Source organism: Ranitomeya imitator, chromosome 5 (genome assembly GCF_032444005.1).
Source record: "Ranitomeya imitator isolate aRanImi1 chromosome 5, aRanImi1.pri, whole genome shotgun sequence".
Lineage (NCBI taxonomy): Eukaryota > Metazoa > Chordata > Amphibia > Anura > Dendrobatidae > Ranitomeya > Ranitomeya imitator.
The window spans coordinates 112,827,895-112,847,712 of NC_091286.1; the positions used below are offsets into that span (position 1 = coordinate 112,827,895).

The 19,818-nt window shown below is 45.4% G+C and overlaps 1 protein-coding gene across 1 annotated transcript in view; it reads left to right on the forward strand.

Moving 5' to 3' along the window:
* Positions 1-19,818, forward strand: part of LOC138681518 (interferon-induced, double-stranded RNA-activated protein kinase-like) — a 129,568-nt gene that overhangs the window by 49,920 nt on the left and 59,830 nt on the right. The window contains exon 9 of the mRNA XM_069769092.1: positions 11,897-12,032. Within this exon, the coding sequence (XP_069625193.1) occupies positions 11,897-12,032 (136 nt within the window). The remainder of the gene's footprint in view (positions 1-11,896; positions 12,033-19,818) is intronic.

A 19,818-nucleotide genomic window follows, 5' to 3' on the forward strand; every position in this document is an offset into this window, starting at 1 on the left:
GCTTGGAAGTGAAGGAGCGCCGTTTTACTTTTTCAATGTAGAATTGGCTGGAATTGAGATTGTTCGCCATGTCGCGTGTGGAGAGCCTCTGATGTGCCTAAACAGTGGAAACCCCCTACAAGTGACCCCATTTTGGAAACTAGACCCCGTAAGGAACATATCTAGATGTGTGGTGAGCACTTTGAACCCCCATGTGCTTCACAGAGGTTTATAATGTAGAGCCGTGAAACAAAAAATCGCATTTTTTCTACAAAAATGATCTTTTTGCCCACAAATTTTTATTTTCACAAGGGTAACAGGAGAAATTAGACCACAAAAGTTGTTGTGCAATTTCTCCTGAGTACGCTGATACCCAATATGTGGGGGTAAACCACTGTTTGGGCGCACCGCAGAGATTGGAAGAGAAGGAGTGCCGTTTTACTTTTTCAATGTAGAATTGGCTGGAATTGAGATTGGACGCCATGTCGCGTTTGGAGAGCCCCTTATGTGCCTAAACAGTGGAAACCCCCCACAAGTGACACCATTTTGGAAACTAGACCCCTTAAGGAACTTATCTAGATGTGTGGCGAGCACTTTGAACCCCCATGTGCTTCACAGAAGTTTATAACGTAGAGCCGTGAAAAAAAAAATTGCATTTTTTCTACAAAAATGATCTTTTTGCCCACAAATTTTTATTTTCACAAGAGTAACAGGAGAAATTAGACCACTAAAGTTGTTGTGCAATTTCTCCTGAGTACGTCGATACCCAATATGTGGGGGTAAACCACTGTTTGGGCGCACCGCATAGCTTGGAAGAGAAAGAGTGCCGTTTTACTTTTTCAATGTAGAATTGGCTGGAATTGAGATCGGACGCCATGTCGCGTTTGGAGAGCCCCTGATGTGCCTAAACAGTAGAAATCCCCCACAAGTGACCCCATTTTGGAAACTAGACGCCCCATGGAACTTATCTAGATGTGTGGTGAGAACCTTGAATGCCCAAGTGCTTCACAGAAGTTTATAATGCAGAGCCATGAAAATAGAAAATATTTTTTTTTCCACAAAAAAGATTTTTTAGCCCCCAAGTTTTTATTTTCACAAGGGTAACAAGAGAAATTGGACCCCAAAAGTTGTTGTCCAATTTGTCCTGAGTATGCTGGTACCCCATATGTGGCGGTAAACCACTGTTTGGGCGCACGGCAGAGCTCGGAAGGAAGGAGCGCCGTTTTGGAATGCAGACTTTGATAGAATGGTCTGCGGGTATTATGTTGCGTTTGCAGAGCCCCTGATGTACCTAACCAGTAGAAACCCTCCACAAGTGACCCCATTTTGGAAACTAGACCCCCCAAGGAACTTATCTAGATGTGTGGTGAGAACTTTGAATGCCCAAGTGCTTCACAGAAGTTTAGAATGCAGAGTCGTGAAAATAAAAAATATATATTTTTTTTCACAAAAAAGATATTGTAGCCCCCAAGTTTTTATTTTCACAAGGGTAACAGGAGAAATTGGACTGCAATAGTTGTTGTCCAATTTATCCCGAGTACGCTGATGTGCCATATGTGTGGGTAAACCACTGTTTGGGCGCACGGCAGAGCTCGGAAGGGAAGGAGCGCCTTTTTGGAATGCAGACTTTGATAGAATGGTCTGTGGGCATTATGTTGCGATTGCAGAGCCCCTGATGTACCTAAACTGTAGTAACCCCCCACAAGTGACCCCATTTTGGAAACTAGACCCCCCAAGGAACTTATCTAGATATGTGGTGAGAACTTTGAATGCCCAAGTGCTTCACAGAAGTTTAGAATGCAGAGTCGTGAAAATAAAAAATATATTTTTTTTTCACAAAAAAGATATTGTAGCCCCCAAGTTTTTATTTTCACAAGGGTAACAAGAGAAATTGGACCCCAGAAGTTGTTGTCCAATTTATCCCGAGTACGCTGATGCCCCATATGTGGGCGTAACCCACTGTTTGGGCGCACGGCAGAGCTCAGAAGGGAGGGAGCACCATTTGACTTTTTGAGCGCAAAATTGGCTGTCGTGTTTGGAGACCACCTGATGTACCTAAACAGTGGAAACCCCCCAATTCTAGCTCCAACCCTAACCCCAACACACCCCTAACCCTAATCCCAACCTGATCCATAATCCTAATCACTAACCCTAACGATAATCCCAACCCTTACCCCAAAACAACCCTAATGTCAACCCTAACCATAACCCTAATCAAAACCCTAAATCCAACACAACCCTAATCCTAATCTCAACCCTAACCTCAAACCTAACCCTAATCCCAATACACCCCTAATCACAACCCTAACCTTAACCCTAATCCCAAACCTAACCCTAATCCCAAGCGTAACCCTAATGCCAACCCTAACCCTAATACCAACCCTAATCCAAACCCTAACCCTAATCCCAGCTCTAACCCTAACTTTAGCCCCAACCCTAGTCCTAACTTTAGCCCCAACCCTAACCCTAGCCCTAAGGCTACTTTCACACTTGCGTCGTTTGGCATCCGTCGCAATCCGTCATTTTGGACAAGAAACGGATCCTGCAAATGTGCCCGCAGGATGCGTTTTTGCCCATAGACTTGTATTGCCGACGGATCGTGACGGATGGCCACACGTCGCGTCCGTCATGCACTGGATCAGTTGTGTTTTGGCGGACCGTCGGCACAAAAAAACGTTCAATGAAACTTTTTTTGTACGTCGCATCCGCCATTTCTGACCGCGCATGCGTGGCCGTAACTCCGCCCCCTCCTCCCCAGGACATAGATTGGGCAGCAGATGCGTTGAAAAACTACAGCTGCTGCCCACGTTGTGCACAATTTTCACAACGTGCGTCGGTATGTCGGGCCGACGCATTGCGACGGCCCCGTACCGACGTAAGTGTGAAAGAAGCCTAACCCTAAATTTAGCCCCAACCCTAACCCAAAATTTAGCCCCAACCCTAACCCTAAATTTAGCCCCAACCCTAGCCCTAACCCTAGCCCTAACCCTACCCGTAACCCTAACATCACATCGGAGGACAGAGAAATTAAAAAGAGATCGCGTTTTTTTTTTTTGCGATCGCCGGTAAACGGTTAATTACCGGCGATCGCAAATGCGGGGTGGGTTAAAAAACCCCCGAATCATGTTCTCTGGGGTCTCGGCTACCCCCGGCAGCCGAGACCCCGGAGAAAATCGGCGTCTGGGGGGCGCTATTTACTTTTTCCACAGCGACGTTAATTAACGGCGCTGTGGTTTAAGTACCCTTAGCGGCCGCCGTTAAAAGGCTTATTGGCGGTCCCTAAGGGGTTAATATAATTAACCTCCACAATTGACAAAGACTGGCGTGCGCACCCGGACGGACTCGACCAGCACTTGGAACCGTCGTGACCCATTACCGTTACCACAGTGGCCCGGCTGGGGCGGCACACATCCTAGTCCAACCACTCCTCCATCACTGATTAGCAGCTCTGTCACTATATAATGTACACAGAAAACTGTGGTGTGAGCGGGTTATACACAGCTCAACAACTAAGCTCTGCTAGATCTGCAGCAGAAAGAACTGTGACTCTATCTTAACTACTGCACCCAGTAGCTAAGTGATACATCACTGGAATCAGGGTCTCTGACAGATTTCCTTGAATGCCGAGTGTCCCCCTCTCAACTTTTTTTTTTCATAGATTTCTTATAGACTTCCAGTGTGGGAGCAGTAAGAATATACCGTATATGTGTATGTAAAATCACAGGCCTTGCTTATGAGGAAGTCATTAAATGTAATAAATGTTTCTATTACAGCAATTGTAAAACTTTGCAAACTATGTAGAAATCCTGGCTAGTGGCTACTTATCAAAATTTTCCGAAATGTCATCAGGAGGCTTGTTTTATATGAAGTCTGCAAGTAAAGATAATCCCGGAGATATCTTTAAAAGCAATTTGGTTTAGACTGTGGCTGTTAAAACAAAGCCAGTCAACTACATTCAAACCAGGGATTCAAGCTTCAGGAGGCTAATTTGCATATTCCAGGTGCCTTCTGGGAGAAGCGAAGTCTCCCTAAGCTAGAAGATCGTTGGGTACAGCCGGGACCAGCTGCTTCGAAAGCATCACCAAACCAGGGATTCAAGCTTCAGGAGGCTAATTTGCATATTCCAGGTGCCTTCTGGGAGAAGCGAAGTCTCCCTAAGCTAGAAGATCGTTGGGTACAGCCGGGACCAGCTGCTTCGAAAGCATCACCAAACCAGGGATTCAAGCTTCAGGAGGCTAATTTGCATATTCCAGGTGCCTTCTGGGAGAAGCGAAGTCTCCCTAAGCTAGAAGATCGTTGGGTACAGCCGGGACCAGCTGCTTCGAAAGCATCACCAAACCAGGGATTCAAGCTTCAGGAGGCTAATTTGCATATTCCAGGTGCCTTCTGGGAGAAGCGAAGTCTCCCTAAGCTAGAAGATCGTTGGGTACAGCCGGGACCAGCTGCTTCGAAAGCATCACCAAACCAGGGATTCAAGCTTCAGGAGGCTAATTTGCATATTCCAGGTGCCTTCTGGGAGAAGCGAAGTCTCCCTAAGCTAGAAGATCGTTGGGTACAGCCGGGACCAGCTGCTTCGAAAGCATCACCAAACCAGGGATTCAAGCTTCAGGAGGCTAATTTGCATATTCCAGGTGCCTTCTGGGAGAAGCGAAGTCTCCCTAAGCTAGAAGATCGTTGGGTACAGCCGGGACCAGCTGCTTCGAAAGCATCACCAAACCAGGGATTCAAGCTTCAGGAGGCTAATTTGCATATTCCAGGTGCCTTCTGGGAGAAGCGAAGTCTCCCTAAGCTAGAAGATCGTTGGGTACAGCCGGGACCAGCTGCTTCGAAAGCATCACCAAACCAGGGATTCAAGCTTCAGGAGGCTAATTTGCATATTCCAGGTGCCTTCTGGGAGAAGCGAAGTCTCCCTAAGCTAGAAGATCGTTGGGTACAGCCGGGACCAGCTGCTTCGAAAGCATCACCAAACAACAGAATTTTTGCCTGTAGGACATTATTGCAAGAGAGCTTGGCTGAGTAGATTACACAAGAAGGAAAACACACAGCAAGTCAGCAGGATCTAGGAGCAACATGGCAGATGTGACAACCTACATGGTGAGCTGCAGCATGTGCTACATGTTCACAGATCGACCAGAAGAAGAATCCAATTTCACCTGTCAGAAGTGTAGACTAGTGGCCCTTTTAGAAGAAAAGGTGCGGGGTCTGGAAGAAAGAATAGCAACTTTGAAACTCATCAAAGAGAATGAAGACTTTCTAGACAGAACAGAAGCATCTCTACTGGTCACAGAAGGTGCAAAAAGTGTCAGAGAACCTCCAAAAGCAGATGAGTGGAAGCATGTGACCAAAAGAAGCAAGAAGACCATGGAGAAATCACCAACCACACAACTGAAGAACCGATATCAAATCTTTGTAGAGGATGAAGATGGCACACCTAAGAATGAAGCAATACCAGCAAGCAAAAAAGAAAAGGGCACACAGCAACAAGTGACAGCAAAAAGTACAGCCAAGAAGCAACGAAGAGTGGTGGTGGTGGGAGACTCACTACTGAGAGGCACAGAAGCAGCCATCTGCAGACCGGACATAACTGCAAGAGAAGTATGCTGCCTTCCAGGTGCGATGATCAAGGATGTGACCGATAGGATACCAAAGCTCTTCAGCTCCAAGGACGTCCACCCATTTCTTCTGATACATGTTGGCACCAATGACACGGCAAGGAAGGACCTACCGACAATCTGCAAGGACTTTGAAGAGTTGGGGAAGAAAGTAAAGGAACTGGATGCACAGGTAGTTTTTTCTTCTATCCTTCCAGTAGATGGGCATGGCACCAGGAGATGGAACAGGATCCTTGATGCAAACAACTGGCTAAGACGATGGTGCAGACAACAAGGATTTGGATTCCTGGACCACGGTGTGAATTACTGGTATGATGGACTCCTCGCCAGAGACGGACTACACCTCAACAAACCTGGGAAACACACATTCGCCAGAAGACTCGCTACACTCATCAGGAGGGCGTTAAACTAGAAGAAGAGGGGACGGGAAGAAAAACATTAGACTCGTACAAAGACGACCCAGGAAAACATACTCAGAAGGGAGGTAAGAACATTTCTAAAACAATCCACAGTGAGGAGATTGGAACAAAACAAAATCCTCTAAACTGCATGCTCGCAAACGCCAGAAGCCTGACAAACAAGATGGAAGAACTAGAAGCAGAAATATCTACAGGTAACTTTGACATAGTGGGAATAACCGAGACATGGTTAGATGAAAGCTATGACTGGGCAGTTAACTTACAGGGTTACAGTCTGTTTAGAAAGGATCGTAAAAATCGGAGAGGAGGAGGGGTTTGTCTCTATGTAAAGTCTTGTCTAAAGTCCACTTTAAGGGAGGATATTAGCGAAGGGAATGAAGATGTCGAGTCCATATGGGTTGAAATTCATGGAGGGAAAAATGGTAACAAAATTCTCATTGGGGTCTGTTACAAACCCCCAAATATAACAGAAAGCATGGAAAGTCTACTTCTAAAGCAGATAGATGAAGCTGCAACCCATAATGAGGTCCTGGTTATGGGGGACTTTAACTACCCGGATATTAACTGGGAAACAGAAACCTGTGAAACCCATAAAGGCAACAGGTTTCTGCTAATAACCAAGAAAAATTATCTTTCACAATTGGTGCAGAATCCAACCAGAGGAGCAGCACTTTTAGACCTAATACTATCTAATAGACCTGACAGAATAACAAATCTGCAGGTGGTTGGGCATCTAGGAAATAGCGACCACAATATTGTACAGTTTCACCTGTCTTTCACTAGGGGGACTTGTCAGGGAGTCACAAAAACACTGAACTTTAGGAAGGCAAAGTTTGACCAGCTTAGAGATGCCCTTAATCTGGTAGACTGGGACAATATCCTCAGAAATAAGAATACAGATAATAAATGGGAAATGTTTAAGAACATCCTAAATAGGCAGTGTAAGCGGTTTATACCTTGTGGGAATAAAAGGACTAGAAATAGGAAAAACCCAATGTGGCTAAACAAAGAAGTAAGACAGGCAATTAACAGTAAAAAGAAAGCATTTGCACTACTAAAGCAGGATGGCACCATTGAAGCTCTAAAAAACTATAGGGAGAAAAATACTTTATCTAAAAAACTAATTAAAGCTGCCAAAAAGGAAACAGAGAAGCACATTGCTAAGGAGAGTAAAACTAATCCCAAACTGTTCTTCAACTATATCAATAGTAAAAGAATAAAAACTGAAAATGTAGGCCCCTTAAAAAATAGTGAGGAAAGAATGGTTGTAGATGACGAGGAAAAAGCTAACATATTAAACACCTTCTTCTCCACGGTATTCACGGTGGAAAATGAAATGCTAGGTGAAATCCCAAGAAACAATGAAAACCCTATATTAAGGGTCACCAATCTAACCCAAGAAGAGGTGCGAAACCGGCTAAATAAGATTAAAATAGATAAATCTCCGGGTCCGGATGGCATACACCCACGAGTACTAAGGGAACTAAGTAATGTAATAGATAAACCATTATTTCTTATTTTTAGGGACTCTATAGCGACAGGGTCTGTTCCGCAGGACTGGCGCATAGCAAATGTGGTGCCAATATTCAAAAAGGGCTCTAAAAGTGAACCTGGAAATTATAGGCCAGTAAGTCTAACCTCTATTGTTGGTAAAATATTTGAAGGGTTTCTGAGGGATGTTATTCTGGATTATCTCAATGAGAATAACTGTTTAACTCCATATCAGCATGGGTTTATGAGAAATCGCTCCTGTCAAACCAATCTAATCAATTTTTATGAAGAGGTAAGCTATAGGCTGGACCACGGTGAGTCATTGGACGTGGTATATCTCGATTTTTCCAAAGCGTTTGATACCGTGCCGCACAAGAGGTTGGTACACAAAATGAGAATGCTTGGTCTGGGGGAAAATGTGTGTAAATGGGTTAGTAACTGGCTTAGTGATAGAAAGCAGAGGGTGGTTATAAATGGTATAGTCTCTAACTGGGTCGCTGTGACCAGTGGGGTACCGCAGGGGTCAGTATTGGGACCTGTTCTCTTCAACATATTCATTAATGATCTGGTAGAAGGTTTACACAGTAAAATATCGATATTTGCAGATGATACAAAACTATGTAAAGCAGTTAATACAAGAGAAGATAGTATTCTGCTACAGATGGATCTGGATAAGTTGGAAACTTGGGCTGAAAGGTGGCAGATGAGGTTTAACAATGATAAATGTAAGGTTATACACATGGGAAGAAGGAATCAATATCACCATTACACACTGAACGGGAAACCACTGGGTAAATCTGACAGGGAGAAGGACTTGGGGATCCTAGTTAATGATAAACTTACCTGGAGCAGCCAGTGCCAGGCAGCAGCTGCCAAGGCAAACAGGATCATGGGGTGCATTAAAAGAGGTCTGGATACACATGATGAGAGCATTATACTGCCTCTGTACAAATCCCTAGTTAGACCGCACATGGAGTACTGTGTCCAGTTTTGGGCACCGGTGCTCAGGAAGGATATAATGGAACTAGAGAGAGTACAAAGGAGGGCAACAAAATTAATAAAGGGGATGGGAGAACTACAATACCCAGATAGATTAGCGAAATTAGGATTATTTAGTCTAGAAAAAAGACGACTGAGGGGCGATCTAATAACCGTGTATAAGTATATAAGGGGACAATACAAATATCTCGCTGAGGATCTGTTTATACCAAGGAAGGTGACGGGCACAAGGGGGCATTCTTTGCGTCTGGAGGAGAGAAGGTTTTTCCACCAACATAGAAGAGGATTCTTTACTGTTAGGGCAGTGAGAATCTGGAATTGCTTGCCTGAGGAGGTGGTGATGGCGAACTCAGTCGAGGGGTTCAAGAGAGGCCTGGATGTCTTCCTGGAGCAGAACAATATTGTATCATACAATTATTAGGTTCTGTAAAAGGACGTAGATCTGGGGATTTATTATGACGGAATATAGGCTGAACTGGATGGACAAATGTCTTTTTTCGGCCTTACTAACTATGTTACTATGTTACATGCAAGCCCGTATGCCAGGGGTGTCAAACTGCATTCCTCGAGGGCTGCAAACAGGTCATGTTTTCAGGATTTCCTTGTACTGCACAGGTGATACTTTAATCACCTACACACATAATGATTGCAGCACCTTGTGCAATGCTAAGGAAATCTTGAAAACACGCATGGTTTGCGGCCCTCGAGGAATGCAGTTTGACACCCCTGCCGTATGCGGTCATATAAGGGTATGTGCACACGTAGAATGATCCTCTGCGTTTCCGCGCGTTTTTTTCCGCAGCATGTGCACAGCGTTTTTGGTTTCCCATAAGTTTACATTGTACTGTAAACTCATGGGAAACTGCTGCGGATCTGCAGCTGCGGAAACGCTGCAGATCCGCAGCAAATTCCGCAACGTGTGCACATATCCTAAGGGTCTTTTTCAGCAGGTTGAACACACCTGTATGCACACAAAATGATTGGCCGTACAATCAGTCTGTGCACATAAACCATCAACTATTATGCCACCTTAGAAATCATTGCACTTGACAATTGTTTTCCTTTTTAATACCTCATTCACATGTCATTATTTGGTCAGTATTTTGCATCAATGTTTGTATGCCAAAACTATTAGTGGAACTTACAGAGAAAAGAAATATTGACACATGTTCTGGGACACTCCTGGTTTTGGCATACAAATACTTATGAAATACTGATCAAAAAATAGGGTCTTATAGGGTGTTTGCTGCGCTGCTTAGGCTACTTTCACACTAGCGTCGTACGACGCACGTCGCAATGCGACGTTGCGACGTACCGACACATACTGTGAAAGCGCCGCACAACGGGGGCAGCGGATGCAGTTTTTCAACGCATCCGCTGCCCCATTCTGAGCTGCGGGGAGGAGGGGGCGGAGTTCAACTGCGCATGCGCGGTCGGAAATGGTGGACACGACGCACCAAAAAACGTTACATGCAACGTTTTTTGGTTTTGACGGTCCGACGCAACACAACGCAACCGTCGCACGATGGTTGCGACGTGTGGCAAAGCGTCGCAATGCGTCGCTAATGTTAGTCTATGGAGAAAAAAACGCATCCTGCAAGCAATTTTGCAGGATGCGTTTTTCACCAAAATGACGCATTGCGACGTGCGTCGTACGATGCTAGTGTGAAAGTAGCCTTAGGCTACTTTCACACTAGCGTCGTTTGGAATACGTCGCAATGCGTTGTTTAGGGGAAAAAACGCATCCTGCAAAGTTGTCTGCAGGATGCGTTTTTCCCCATAGACTAACATTAGCGACGCATTGACACACGTCGCAACCATTGTGCAACAGTTGCGTCGTGTTGTAGCGGACCATCGGCAGCAAAAATCATTACATGTAACGTTTTTTGCTGTGTCATGTCCGCCATTTCCGACTGCGCATGCGCGGCCGGAACTCCGCCCCCACCTCCCCGCAACTCACAATGGGGCAGCGGATGTGTTGATAAACTGCATCCTCTGCCCCCGTTGTGCGGTGCTTGCACAGTATGCGTCGGTATGTCGGGCCGACGCTAGTGTGAAAGTAGCCTTAGAAAGGCCACTCCAACGAAGCTCATATTCAAACTATGAGCAATGGCTAAATGGGCCCTGTATGTTCAGCTGAGCATATTATACATACATTATACATACATGTGCACACAGACCATTGCTATTGAATTGGTGTGCAGGTGACAGTTTTTTGTTTGTTTTTTTACACGGACTAATGCCGGTTTCACACGTCAGTGGCTCCGGTACGTGAGGTGACAGTTTCCTCACGTACAGGAGCCACTGACACACGTAGACACATAAAAATTAATGGCATCTGTGCAGATGTCATTGATTTTTTGCGGACCGTGTCTCCGTGTGCCAAACACGGAGACATGTCAGTGTTCGTGGGAGCGCACGGATTACACGGACCCATTAAAGTCAATGGGTCCATGTAAAACACGTACCGCACACGGACATTGTCCGTGTGCAGTCTGTGTGCCGTGCAGGAGACAGCGCTACATTAAGCGCTGTCCCCCCCACTGGTGCTGAATCCGCCATTCATATCTTCCCTGCAGCAGCGTTTGCTGTAGAGAAGATATGAATAATAGTGTGTAAAATTCAGATCCAGGTCCCCACCCCCCGCTGTGATTAAAATACTCACCCAGCAACCAGCTCCCTCGCAGTGTCCTGTCCTCGCCGCACCTTGTACTGTATGAGCGGTCACGTGGGGCCGCTCATTTACAGTAATGAATATGCGGCTCCACCTCTCATAGGCGCACAGAGGGTGGTAGGGGGGTGGGGACCTGGATCTGGATTTTACACACTATTATTCATATCTTCTCTACAGCAAACGCTGCTGCAGGGAAGATATGAATGGGGCTTCAGCACGATGCAGGGGACAGCGCTAAACTTTAGCGCTGTCTCCGGCACGGTGCGTGTGGTACCCAGTGGGCACACGGGCGGCACACGTGTGCCGCACGTGTGCCACACTGATGTGCCACAGAAACGCAGCGGCACACGGACACAGATAATTCCGGTACCAGAATTATCTGGACGTGTGGGACTGCCCTAAGCGCACTAGTTTTTTTTTCTGTATTTCAGATGAGACTTCCCTTATCAAGTCTATGGGTGTGCAAAAAAAAAAAAAAAGAGATCCCATGCGGATCGTCTGTATATCATCATTTTACATTTACATTGTAAATTTTAGCATAGGAAAATGTATTTGGTCTTTGTACATTGTTTAAAATCTTGATGTATAAAAACGGATGCCACAAGGATGTTTAAAATTGGACATACAGATGGACCATGGATGATGATGTGGACATTTTCTTCATACACTCGTCTGAACCCGGCCTAACGTTATCTTTCACTTTTTGTCAATGTTATATGCAGATTTTCCTGCAGTGCACAGATTGGGAACAAAACCTATCCACAAAGCAGTATGAAAAACACAAAGAAACTGGCAAGGAAGGAGGCTGCATTTCTTGCACTAAAAGAACTTAAGAATGAGTATCCTCATGATATTCCGGTATGATTTGCTTCTTCATGTTGAGCATTTTTCTTGCAGTACTTATAAAGCTGAAGTATTTCCTTAAGACTCTGCATCAATGTTGATTTCATCTGTTAATATATTTTCCATCTGAATTACACCTATTGTTCACTATATGGACAAAAATGTTGGGATGTACCTCTTAATCATTATGTTCTGTCCTCACTAGCTGAGGCAGGCTCATACGTAGCTATACAGTCAGCTAAACCGCTATACCGGGGTCCAATAAGGAGACTGTGGTTGAGTCTGTGCTTTATTAAACGTAGTGGTATATTGATGCGGTGAAACTGTGAACAATGATATACATAGAATCAGTGCATGGCATAGAACAGATACATAATACACATGATATACATTATGCATAACATTTAGAAAGCTAGTGACTAAACTGGGAGTACAACTGGTAAACTAAGCTAATATAGAGCAGGAATATCTATATGAAGCATAAAGACATACCGGCAATGCAATCGCAAGGGGGATGAAGTGAAGCGTCTTTCCTTGAAGGCAAACTGAAGAAAGTGAAAGGAAAAATGGAGGGAAATGGAGGCTGAGCTACCATAATGCATTGCAAAGGAGGAGGAGAATCAGACATGGATAATACAAAAACAAGATTGAACTGCCAACATAACTCTGACCGCTAGAGGGAGCCAAAGCATCACAGATGAATAAAGGCATGAATATATCAATACTGTATACTGAGGAAACTGCAATTATGCAAGCAAATAATCAGGGTAACAATATTAGATGGCAGAGACAGAACACTCCCCGTCTGGCATCAACGGATGTCACTACTCCTTTCTTCCGAAGGCAACAATAGGACCAGTTCAGATACCGGTCTGGAAAATGTCTTAGGTTCATTCCCTTTGGTCATCCTTAGCTCAACTTTGCGGACGTTGCCGTCCTTGCTCGGGAACGTTGCGGTAATTAGACCAAGTGGCCACTGGTTCCGGTGAATCTGACAGTCTTTCACAAGAACAAGGTCACCTATGTTCAGATTAGGTTTAGCAGATTGCCACTTCGTCCGTGGCTGCAGGGTAGACAAATATTGTTTGCGCCACCTGTCCCAGAAAGTATTTGCAAGACTTTGTACCTGTCTCCATTGGCGCTTGTAGAGGTCCTTCGCGTCGAATCCTCCTGGAGGGGCACTGGACAGTCCTGTTTTCTGGGTAAGAAAAGTAGCTGGAGTCAATAACAAAGGCTCCTCAGGGTTGTTAGGAACTGGAACCAGGGGTCTTGCGTTAATTATAGCTGCAGCTTCAGCCATGAAGGTGATTAGGCTTTCGTAGGTGAGCCTCACTGCTCCTTTACATTTTTCCATGTCACGAGTTCTGGTGGTCCTGAATGAGCGAGCTATATGTGTCAGGCAGGTAATGGCTCGAGTAAGTGACTTCCAACTTGAGAATCTGTCGAACCTGCAAGATCCAAGCTGGATAACAGAGGTCATTGTATGTAGTGTAGACACCTGAGGGCGGATTTCAGCATCTGAGTCCTCTCCTACAAGTTCGAAGGTGTCTGGAAAACATTCCTCAATGTACAATAGTTTTGGTCCAGAGAGCCACGTTGTGCTTCCTAGTCAACTTGCGTCAACTGCTCTAGTTGCATGATCTGCGGGATTCTGGTCTGTGGGTATGTAATGCCACTGCTGTGGGTGAACTGATCTCCTGATTCGTAGCACTCTGTTATTGACATAAACGTAGAATCGCCTGGTTTCGTTGTGGATATATCCCAGGACTACTTTGCTGTCTGAGTAGAACTTGGCTTGTGTCAGGTCGATATCCATTTCGGATGCGATGAACTCCGCTAACTCAACGGCTAAGACTGCGGCACAAAGCTCTAACCTGGGTATAGTGTGCTCTGGTTGTGGTGCGAGTTTGGCCTTTCCCATGACGAAACCAATGTGGCACTGACATTTGGAGTCTACAGTTTTGAGGTAGGCAACAGCGGCAATTGCTTTGACAGAAGCATCTGCAAATACGTACAGTCTTTGGCTCTGTATCTCAGTAGATGGCACAGGGGTGTATGGTCTTGGCATATGCAAGTTGGAGAGTGCCGCTAATGAGTTCTTCCACTCTTCCCACTGGATCCTCTTATCAGGTGGCAGAGGTGCATCCCAGTCAGATGTTTCCCTAGTTAAGTCTCTTAGTAGGGCCTTGCCTTGTATAGTAACAGGAGCTGCGAAACCCAAGGGGTCGTACAGACTGTTGATGGTAGACAGGACGCCTCTACGTGTGAAAGGCCTTTCTTCCTGGCTGACCTGAAAGGTGAAAGTGTCTGATTGTAGATTCCAGAGAAGCCCGAGGCTGCGTTGCATTGGTGCGGGGTCTGACCCCAGGTCCAGGTCTCTGAGACCATTACATAGGTCTTGAGAAGGGAACGTTTCCATGAGTTCTTGGCTGTTTGAGGCTATTTTATGAAGCCTAAGGTTCGAGCAGGCAAGCATGTCCTGAGCTCTCCTGAGAAGACTGATGGCAGTCTCATTTGAAGGCATGACTTTTAGACAGTCGTCGACATAAAAGTCCTTTTCTATGAATTGTCTGACATCTGCTCCGTATTCTGGTTCTCCTTCCTGAGCTGACCTTTTGAGTCCGTAAATGGCGACTGCAGGTGAAGGACTGTTGCCAAAGATGTGCACTCTCATGCGATACTCTGTGACTTCTTTAGTAGGATCATTGTCTCTGTACCAGAAGAATCTTAGGAAGTTCCTGTCTCTCTTTCTCACAAGGAAGCAATGGAACATTTGCTGGATGTCAGCGATGAAGGCAATGGAATCCTTACGGAAGCGCATAAGTACACCCAGTAGTTTGTTATTGAGGTCTGGTCCTGTCAGCAGAACGTCATTCAGGGAGACATCATTAAATTTAGCACTGGAATCAAACACGACTCTGATCTGGCCTGGTTTCTTAGGGTGGTATACTCCGAACATGGGTAGGAACCAGCATTCTTCAGAGTCTTTGAGAGTGGGAGCTAGTTCTGCATGACGGTTTTCAAAAATCTTTGACATGAAGGAGAAAAAGTGATCTTTCATCTCTGGTTTCTTTTGCAGATTACGAATGAGAGAGGAGAAACGTTGTAATGCCTGATTTCTGTTGTTCGGTAGACGTGGTCTGTGGGTTTTGAAGGGAAGAGGTGCGACCCAGCTGTTGGTCTCATCTTTAACGAGTCCCTTGTCCATTACCTCTAAGAACAACTTGTCCTCTACCGACATTGCCACTTGGTTGTCCTGCTTAGTTCTCTGGAAGACTGTGCCCCCTAACTGATCCTCATAGCTTCCCGACACTATACTGCTGTCGTGAGTAAAGTCTATTAAATGATCAGGTAGTTGGATGCTGTGTGGCAGTTCCCTGACATGGAACTCATTGTTACAAGGTTGAAACAGAGATGGACGTCCTTTCTCCAATGTATTTGTCAGCATGCTTGTCACAGAAGATGGGGCGTGCATGCGTCCCAAGCATACGTTGCCAATTATGACCCATCCTTGGTCTAGCCTTTGGGCATACGGAGCATTGTGGAGTCCGTTGATATGACGTCTCACTTTATGAACCTGTAGGATATCTCTCCCCAACAGCAGAATTATCTGGGCCTGATGGTCGAGTTCCGGTATGAGGTGTGCTATTTGTTTTAAGTGAGCGTGATGGATTGCTACATCTGGCGTAGGGATTTCAGATCTGTTGTCTGGGATCTGGTTACATTCGATGATCGTAGGTAGTGGTAGGCAGAATTGTCCGTCTTAAGACTCGATCTGGTAGTCAGTAGCTTTCCTGCCTGCTGTTGTCACAGTACCTGCACACGTCTTTAAGGAGTAGGGAGTGCTTGGCCCTTTGATGTTGAATAGGTCAAAGAACGTTGATCTAGCCAAGGATCGATTACTTTGGTCATCTAAGATAGCATACAGTCTTACAGCTTGGTCTCTATGGCCCTTCGGGTATACTTTGACGAGGCATATTTTTGAACAGGACCTACTGTCTATTGTCCCTTTGCAGACCTCGGTACATTGTGAAGTGATCTCTGGCGTAGCTGTATCTGTGCTCCTTTCCTCCCCGCCATGCTCACTGTCAGCTGGCGTGTTTTGTGTACTCCATGGAGCTGAGCCAGGGTGTAGAGCGGTGTTATGATCTGTGGTGCCACATTCTGTGCATTTTACACTGACCTTGCAATCCTTGGCGAGATGAGCTGTGGACGAGCAGCACTTGTAGCAGATACCGTTTTCTTTCAGGAAGCTTCTGCGATCTGGCATAGATTTTCCTCTGAAGGCTCTGCATTTCAGGAGAGGATGAGGCTTCTGATGAAGTGGGCACTGCTTGTCAGGGTCCTGCACCTTTGTCTCTGATTGGGAGCAGCCAGCAGACCTGTAATTAGAACCTGGAGAAGAAACATAAGTCTTGTGTACTTCCACAGATGTTCTGCGTGGATTTGCAGGTGGTGATGGTGTGGCATATGGTATTGCAAAGTCAAAGCTGGGATCGTTTCTAATTCTCGCTTGTTGGTGTATGAAGTCTACAAAAACGGAGAAGGGAGGGAATGGAACGCTGTGTTTGTATTTGTACGTGGAACCATGTGTGAGCCACCTCTCCTGTAGATTGTAGGGCAACTTCTGGACTATAGGGTTAACACCTCTGGCTGTGTCGAGAAATGCAAGTCCCTGTAGGTCGTCCTCGTATTTGGCAACTTGGACTTCCTTTAGCAAGTCGCTTAGCTCTCTAAGTTTCTGGAGACCTTTGTTAGATATTTTAGGAAAGTCATCAATTCTTTTGAACAAGGCTCTTTCTATTACTTCTGCTGAGCCGTAACACTCATCCAGCCTTTTCCAGATCTCTTTGAGGCCAGTCTCAGGGCGGTTTATATTAATGTCTCTGATCCTTACTGCGTGTTTGACTGACTCTTCTCCCAGGTATTTGACTAACAGGTCTATCTCTTCCCTGTGTTGTAGCCCCAAGTCTCTAATGACATTTTGGAAGGAAGCTTTCCAAGCTCTGTAACCTTCAGCTCGGTCAGTGAATTTCATGAGTCCCTTGGCAACCAGTTCACGTCGTGTGAAGAACTTGGCAAATTCTGTTGTGAACCGGTTGTCAGCAGAGTATACTGGTGATGGGTCGCCCTGATAGTGATGTGAGGTGCGTTCGTACCTGTTAGTGTCCTCATGGTGGCGCCAGCCGGTGTCGTATTGCTTCGGCCTGATGTACGGTGCGTCAGCAGGGTGATCCACGTTAGTTACCTGATGAGGGGCAAGGTAGTCATTAGCAGAGTTGTTTTGCCTCACATTTTCGAGTTTGTTTCTGTCCTGAGCCTCGTGACGACTCTCGCTCACTTCGCTGGAGGTGTCGTATTCTGGTTTTGGTACTGGTTCAGGGTTATAGTTTGGATCAGGAAGGTCATTAACATACTGAGATGTGCGTTGTGGTGAGTCTTGCAGTGGAAACTCCAGACTAGACGTACTGCTTTGGCTATGCAGCTTGGGATTTTGCGCGGCTTCTAGCGATTCTGCTTCGGCGAGGGCTGCGGCAGCTTCCCTTTTTGCTGCTAGGCTTTCTAAGGCGGCATCCACACGTGCCTTCTCTAACTGCGACCTTCTCTTTTGATCGGCTCTCTCTAAGCGCGACCTTCTCTCTTGATCGGCTCTCTCTAAGCGCGACCTTCTCTCTTGATCGGCTCTCTCTTCATCTATGCGTGCTTTTTCTAATTTAAGTTGCATCTCTTGGTCAGCAAAGCTCGCTCGTATTTTGGCAGCTTCAGCATTTGCGCGGGCAATGGCGACAGCGCTGCTGATGGATGTTGTCTTTGAGGAGACGGAAGTAACAGATCTTGTCCTATGCGATTTGTGAGACATGGTGTCTTGGGAAAGTGCTTGGCTGTGCAGAGATTGCTGTAGCTGTATTTAGTCTCTGAGTAGCCGGTGACTTGAATCCCACTAGTTGGATGGATGCCGTTTCACTGTTCTGTCCTCACTAGCTGAGGCAGGCTCATACGTAGCTATACAGTCAGCTAAACCGCTATACCGGGGTCCAATAAGGAGACTGTGGTTGAGTCTGTGCTTTATTAAACGTAGTGGTATATTGATGCGGTGAAACTGTGAACAATGATATACATAGAATCAGTGCATGGCATAGAACAGATACATAATACACATGATATACATTATGCATAACATTTAGAAAGCTAGTGACTAAACTGGGAGTACAACTGGTTAAACTAAGCTAATATAGAGCTGGAATATCTATATGAAGCATAAAGACATACCGGCAATGCAATCGCAAGGGGGATGAAGTGAAGCGTCTTCCCTTGAAGGCAAACTGAAGAAAGTGAAAGGAAAAATGGAGGGAAATGGAGGCTGAGCTACCATAATGCATTGCAAAGGAGGAGGAGAATCAGACATGGATAATACAAAAACAAGATTGAACTGCCAACATAACTCTGGCCGCTAGAGGGAGCCAAAGCATCACAGATGAATAAAGGCATGAATATATCAATACTGTATACTGAGGAAACTGCAATTATGCAAGCAAATAATCAGGGTAACAATATTAGATGGCAGAGACAGAACACATTAAATTAAGTTTTTTTCATTTAGCACCATTGTCGCAGCTGTAGAAAATCCAGCCCCTATCCATGCAGTCTGCCTTTACAATCATTTGTGATAGAGTGGATAAATTATTAAAGGAAATTTGTCAGAAGGTTTTTGCTATTTTATCTGAGAACAGCATAATATAGGGGCAGAGAGCCTGGATTACAATGATTTTACTTTTAGGCTATGTACCCATGTTGCGGATTGGTGTGCGGATTTTTCCGCACTGCGTTTTATCTGCAGATTACCCGCGGATTTCCTGCGTTTTTTTGTGTGGATTTCACCTACGGTTTTACACCTGCAGATTCCTATTGAGGAGCAGGTGTAAAACGCTGCGGTATCCGCACAAAGAATTGACATGCTGCGGAAAATACAATGCAGCGTTTCTGTGCGGTATTTTCCGCACCATGGGCACAGTGGACTTGGTTTTCCATAGATTTACATGGTACTGTAAACCTGATGGAAAACTGCTATGAATCTGCAGCGGCCAATCAACTGCGGATCCGCAGGCAAATCTGCACTGTGTGTACATACCCTAAGGGTATGTACCCATATGTGAGAAAAAAAAAGTTCTGATATCTGGACCTAAAAAACGGACGAGTGCCATACGAGTGTCGAGAGTAGAATGCGATTTTCACACCTAGCATCCGATTTACATCTGAGTGCATTGGGATTGCTATCTGATTGCAATGCGATTTTAACATGAGCTTTTACATACAGCAATTCTCTGTCATTTACACATCTTTTTCAAAGGAAATACCGTATATACTCGAGTATAAGCCGACCCGAGTATAAGCCGACCCCCCTAATTTTGCCACAAAAAAATGGGAAAACTTATTGACTCGAGTATAAGCCTAGTGTGGAAATGCAGCATTTACCGGTGAATTTCAAAAAATAAAAATAGATCATTCTTGCCCCATAGCTGTGCCATATAGTGCTCTGCATGTTCATTATTGCCCCATAGCTGTGCCCCACAGTGCTCTGCACCATTCATGATTGTCCCTATAGCTGTGCCCCATACAGTGCTCTGCACCGTTCATTATTTCCCTATAGCTGTGCCCCATATAGTGCTCTGCACCGTTCATGATTGTCCCATAGCTGTGCCCCATATAGTGCTCTGCACAGTTCATTGTTCCCTATAGCTGTGCCCCATACAGTGCTCTGCACCGTTCATTGTTCCCTATAGCTGTGCCCCATATAGTGCTC